We start from the raw sequence: 5,461 nt of genomic DNA, 5'->3' as shown, positions 1-5,461 counted from the left end.
TAGATATAAGGAACAGGGATGGAGTTGAGATGGGGGAAGTGACTCTGTGTTGATTCTTATAGGAAATTCTGGGTTTCTTCCAATAACAATTGTTGATATGGAGCCAAGTGAGTGCATGACCATTTAGTTACCAAAAATTCACAGTAAACTTTAGTCATGGTAAAATTTACATTTACATTTAAGTTGTGTGCCCATTGTTTGTGAAAAAAACTTGAGGGACTTAAACATTATAATGTAAAATATGATTGCATTTCTGGTTTTTTGACTTGCTGATTAAACTCTCTACAAGAGTCAAAAATACTAAAATGCAGCTAATGCTAAGTCCCATTATCAGGTTAGCTTATAGGCTCAAAGATGAAAATTGACATTCTATATCATCTAATTTGGCTCAGGAAGTTGTCTAGTATGTTAAAATGGTGGGTGACAGCTACCTTTCATATTTTTTCTTTCTTTCATGCTCTCATATCAAACAATCTCTACAGGTGTCTTGCTGGCAGTATGGGGAAGGGTACTGATAATACAAGTGGACCCAGCTCTCCAGAAGGATGGTGGGAAATTCTCTGCCAAGTCACCCTGAGCATCTCAAATTTGCACAGCCCTAGAAGATCTGCATGGCAGGCCCAGCTGGGAAGAGGAGGTAACAATGGGGAAGCAAGAGTAATCTAGCCCCGTGATGCTCAAATACACCCACACATCAGAATTACTGGTCCAGACAACCAGGTTGCAACACCCCCAGAGATACTGGTGCATTGGTTCTGGAATCAGGACCGGGGAGCTAGCCTTTCAACAAGTGCCCATGAAGATTCAGACACACAGCCTGAGAGGGAACCAGCAACTGGGCCAGCTTCTCCCGGATCCCTGTTCTCTCATTTGTCTAGTAAATCCAACACAGGAATAGCTGCACCTAAACCTACCAATAGATATGAGACCATTTGCCCAAATCTCAAAAGGATTAAGTTTAGTATTCCTTTAAATAGAAATCCCTCTAGCATACTGCAGTCCTTGTTAAAGATACATTAAATTATATTTGAGAGGAGGGTTCAGAGAGACTCAAGGTGAACTTAGGAATAAGAAATAAAGATAAAGTTGTCCTGAGTAGATCTGAGTCAATGTGAAAAAAAAAAAAGATTTCATTTCTAGCTTCCCAGGAAAACATGTTCAAAGTGGGAGATACATTCAGACAAACTGATGGTAGTTTGGAAATGGTTCTCTACAGGGTGGGTACAAAACCAGAACAGCTTTTGCCACCAGGATCCTCACCCTCAGAATGCTGTGAGGATTCCACACTGGTGTTGGGGAGACGGGAGGGCAGCAGTATGAGAGGCAGAAATTGGTGATTCCCTCCTGCTTTGTTTGCTAAGTGAACTGTTCTTCCAGACAGGCAGAGCTTGGAGCCCTACTTCCTACCCTTCACCTCTCACAATACCTGTGCGTGGCAGAGGACACCCATAACAAGCAGCATTCTTACTATTACCATTATTAAGTGCTTACTATGCACTAGCTCATTTGATCTTCATAATAAGTCCATGAGGAAAGAACAATTATTATCCCCAAGCTACTGATAAGGAAACTGAGGCCCAGAGAGGTGAAGTGATTTGCCTGTGGTCTTGAAGTATTCTCACTTTGTGGCAAAACTGGGTCATAAACCCAGGTCAGGCTAACACCAAAGTTCTTAACCTCATAGCACCTCCTTATATTTGAAAACAGTCTTCTGACCACTTTATAAGTTCCCCTTGATTATGCTACTCCAATTTACTCCTGCCAGTGACACCCAGTTACTAGTGCCAAGATGTGACCTAGTCAGAGGTTTGGCTCATGCTTCTTCAGTAGTATGCTGGTAAATGTTGATCAACTGGCTTTCTGGAGGTGGGAGTTGGGGTGAGGGGGAGGAAGCTCTGGTTTATAGCATTTGCCAAATTCCATGGTGTAAATACTCTCACCATGGCCAATTTCAAGCTTCCAACATGATATCACTGAATGAGGAGTTAGAAAGAAATGTGCACATTCAGCTCTATGAACTGGTATGAGTGAAACTGAAAATAGAAGCATGCATATACATACTTAGAAAGTTCTTCCATTTCCTCTTCATAAAGTCTCCTTCGTTCCTTGAGTTCTTCTGGAAGGAATTTAGCTATTAGCTCTTCCATTATGACATTTTTGCTGTATTTTCTTGATGCCAAGCACTATATGAGGAACAAGGCTATTAGATATTATGCAGTCATCAGAAAAACACAAAGCACTTCTGATGCAATCAGTAGAATAGTGAAATCGCCCACATATTGGAGTAATTTGGACCCATACATTAGTAGCTGATACTTTCAGAATGTATGTATTCCCTGGATGTTAGACTTTAAAAAATGCAATCAATTACTCCTATAATTAGAAACAAATATTTTAACAAGACAAAAAGACTTGCATCGATGTTTTAAAAATCTCATCACTGTCCTAAAACACTGAAATTGAGATCATGTTCCTGTCAAAAAAGGGGTAAAATCCTTCCCTTTCCTATTTCTGATTTTTGTTTACAAGCCCACAGAAACTGTCTCCATCTGGGATATGCTGAATGTCCATGGCCAAAAGGTTCAAACTAAAAAGCATTTTTCAATGATTGATCCTTTCCTTCCCTGCCCCAACCACACCCCGTCCCAATGCTAGGCTTCTCGATATTGCAAGTCTACATATTCCTTCTTCTCTATCTTTATTTAAAACAAAACAAAACAAAACAAAACAAAAAACAGCTAAATACTGTTGATGTGTTTGTCTATTTGTTTTTTTAATATACCATTTAGGTATCACTGAAATTATGTTATAAACCATGATTTCAGAACCGAACTCAGGCTCAACTGTCACTATTACTCTCCTCCCAAACATCCCTACCCCATGTATATCTAGGGATGTGTAAGTATAGGGCATTTAACTGTGTGGACCAGACAATGGGGCTTAAAACATCTGCAGGGAATTGCTTGCTATGGAAGCTACCCACACAGACCCAGCAGGGGGAGCTCCTGAGTATAATCCCAGTATTGGCTATGTCTGTCTATACTGCAGTAAACATGATTGGAATAAGACATCCATCTCTCTGGGAAATGGAGTAAGTGTGACCCTGTGTGAATACAAAGAGATAGATGAGAATATCTTCTAGCCCCTGAGTCCGGAACCCCACAGCGTCTGCCTCCAGGATGCCTCATCAGACACTGCTAGTGCCTGGCTGCAGGAAAACCAACTGCTTTGTCCAGTTGGGGAAAAGCAATGACTCACGTGGTAGCCAATCCAATAAGATGATGCCTCCACTGACACTAAGACAAAAACCGAGGAAAGGGATATACTGAACTGTTAACAGTGATTTTCTCCAGGTGATGAGCATATGGGTAGATTTTTCTTCTTTCTGTTTATCTGAATGTTGTAGTGTTAGCGCAATACAAATGTATTAGGTATAAAGACTTTTCACCTACAATCAAACCAGCAAATCCCACCCCTTTACTGAGGCAAGGTATGGCACTGACCCTCCCCCCAACCCAATACACAACCCCAGGGTTATCCTGGATGATTTCACTCCATTCCCTTAGTTTAAATTTTGCGGTGTTGGAAAAACTCAACATGTGACTTCTCTGGACCTATGTTCACCTAAAGATAGCCTTACATCTCCAAACTTTAGTCAGGGATGACGGGTCAAGTGACCTTTTACAGTTACAGTCAAGCTGACTGTAAAAGGTGGCACACAAGTCCCTGAGGGGGAGGAAACAAGACGGATTCCTGGGTCTATTTGTGCTAAAGGAAATTCCATCAGGTCCATTTGAAAAATCAAGGTGGCAATTTGTGTGATTCATTTTAGAAAACCTGGAAGCCCCAAAGCTTTTCAAGTCACCAAGGGTCTGCTAAGAAATACAGTGGCTCCTGAGGGGTGGGACAAGGACCACATTGAAAGTCTGTGAGGTTTATCTGGAGCCCTGGGAATGATCCTTCAAACCACAGAATAAATATTGACGAAAAGAGGACACCAGTGCTCATCTAAGTCCAAGCCCAGAGAGGGCACAAGATTTACCCAAGAGGACAGTGAATCAGGTGCCATGATGGGATTAAAACCAGGATCCATATTTATCATCAATTTAATACTTTTGTTTCCAACACAATTTCACTATCAACAGTGCATAAAAAGCTAGATGTTGCCTCATTTTCTTGAAGGACTTTGTGGAGAGGAGAGGGGTGGCTGTAAGGCAGGAGAAAGAGATGGGTGTTCTGAGAGGGCATTTTGCCCTTGCATAGTGCAGTGGCTTGGGATCCAATAGGACAGAATTCCAAATAAGAATCTTACTTAAGAGTCTTAGTACCCAATTCCAAATAAACTAACCCAACCAAGAAAGAAAGAATGTTTTACCTGCGAAAGACCATCTTTGCACAGTGGACACTTCGCATTGTGATCTAGGCATCTTTCAAGACATTTTAAGCAAAACGTGTGCCCACAAGGTGTTGTGACTGGCTCATAGAATAATCTGAAATTTAGGAATCAAAATGGAAGAAACTTCAATAAGACCAAAAAGTAAAAGACAGAGCTGCTCCATGTTAAGGTTTCATAGTATTATTTGGAAAATTCTGTGTGTGTGTGTGAGGATTCTTTTTTAAAAACCCCTGCAGTTGTTGCACTTAGAAAACATTTGCTTTTTATTTCTGAGCTTGATTTCAAAATAATGCATTTATTAAAATTTAGGACATAGCTAGATCATTTTGTAACATTAGTTCTAGTCAGTATTTTCTGGGGCATCCAGATTACTTTTTCCCTGTCTAGAGATGAATGCCCAGAGTGTCTGATAGATTCCATTCTAAAATATTTAGCCAACCTGTTCACCTGCGTATATGTAAACACACAAATAAACACACGTACACGTACACACACTCACCTTTACCCATTTAAGTACTTTATGTACTTATGTAATGTACTTTTATTTATATTTTAATTTTTTTTTTTAGCTGAGCCATCCTGCCACCTGTTGGCAGCTCAGCGGCTGCTCAGCTCGGGCTGGACTCGAACTGCTGTTGCTCAGAACTCAAACACTTGAGCGAGCTCTTAACCAACTGAGCCACTCGGCCAGACTGTAAGCAACAGAAAGAGACTTGGCTTCTTTGCTAACCTTGAATCCGTTTTTCACCTAAGCAATGTGTGATCCTGAAGGATGTTGAAATTGCACCTGTCTTTTATATGGATGGATTATTTTCCTAGGAGCAGTAGAGAAATATTGTTAATGTGCTTACTGATACATACATACGTATGTACATATGTACATATATACATTTGTATGCATACATATCCTTCAATGAGTTCCTATTTTAATTGCTTTGTGGGAGCTGGACATTTTCAAAATAATCTGGGCGTCTTTTTAAAAGCTGTTCAGTACATTCAGAGATTCATGCATTTACTTTGCTTAAAGGAAGGCTCACCTACAGCAGGACTACTGGTGGGGGCAGC

General features: G+C 40.6%; 1 protein-coding gene across 5 annotated transcripts in view; it reads right to left on the bottom strand.

Annotated features, from left to right (window-relative positions):
* Positions 1-5,461, bottom strand: part of LONRF3 (LON peptidase N-terminal domain and ring finger 3) — a 44,880-nt gene that overhangs the window by 15,727 nt on the left and 23,692 nt on the right. For all 5 annotated transcript variants that reach the window (XR_002126813.1, XM_019667844.1, XM_019667843.1 and 2 more), the window contains 2 exons: positions 4,376-4,490; positions 2,062-2,183 (listed from right to left, as the gene is read on the bottom strand). Coding sequence is in view for 4 of the 5 variants with exons in the window: in XM_019667844.1 (XP_019523389.1) it covers positions 2,062-2,183; positions 4,376-4,490 (237 nt within the window). In the remaining variant the exon portion in view is untranslated. The remainder of the gene's footprint in view (positions 1-2,061; positions 2,184-4,375; positions 4,491-5,461) is intronic.

This window comes from Hipposideros armiger, unplaced genomic scaffold (assembly GCF_001890085.2).
Source record: "Hipposideros armiger isolate ML-2016 unplaced genomic scaffold, ASM189008v1 scaffold_508, whole genome shotgun sequence".
NCBI lineage: Eukaryota > Metazoa > Chordata > Mammalia > Chiroptera > Hipposideridae > Hipposideros > Hipposideros armiger.
Note: the sequence above shows the minus strand (reverse complement) of the source record. Positions and strands in the feature narration are given on the sequence as shown.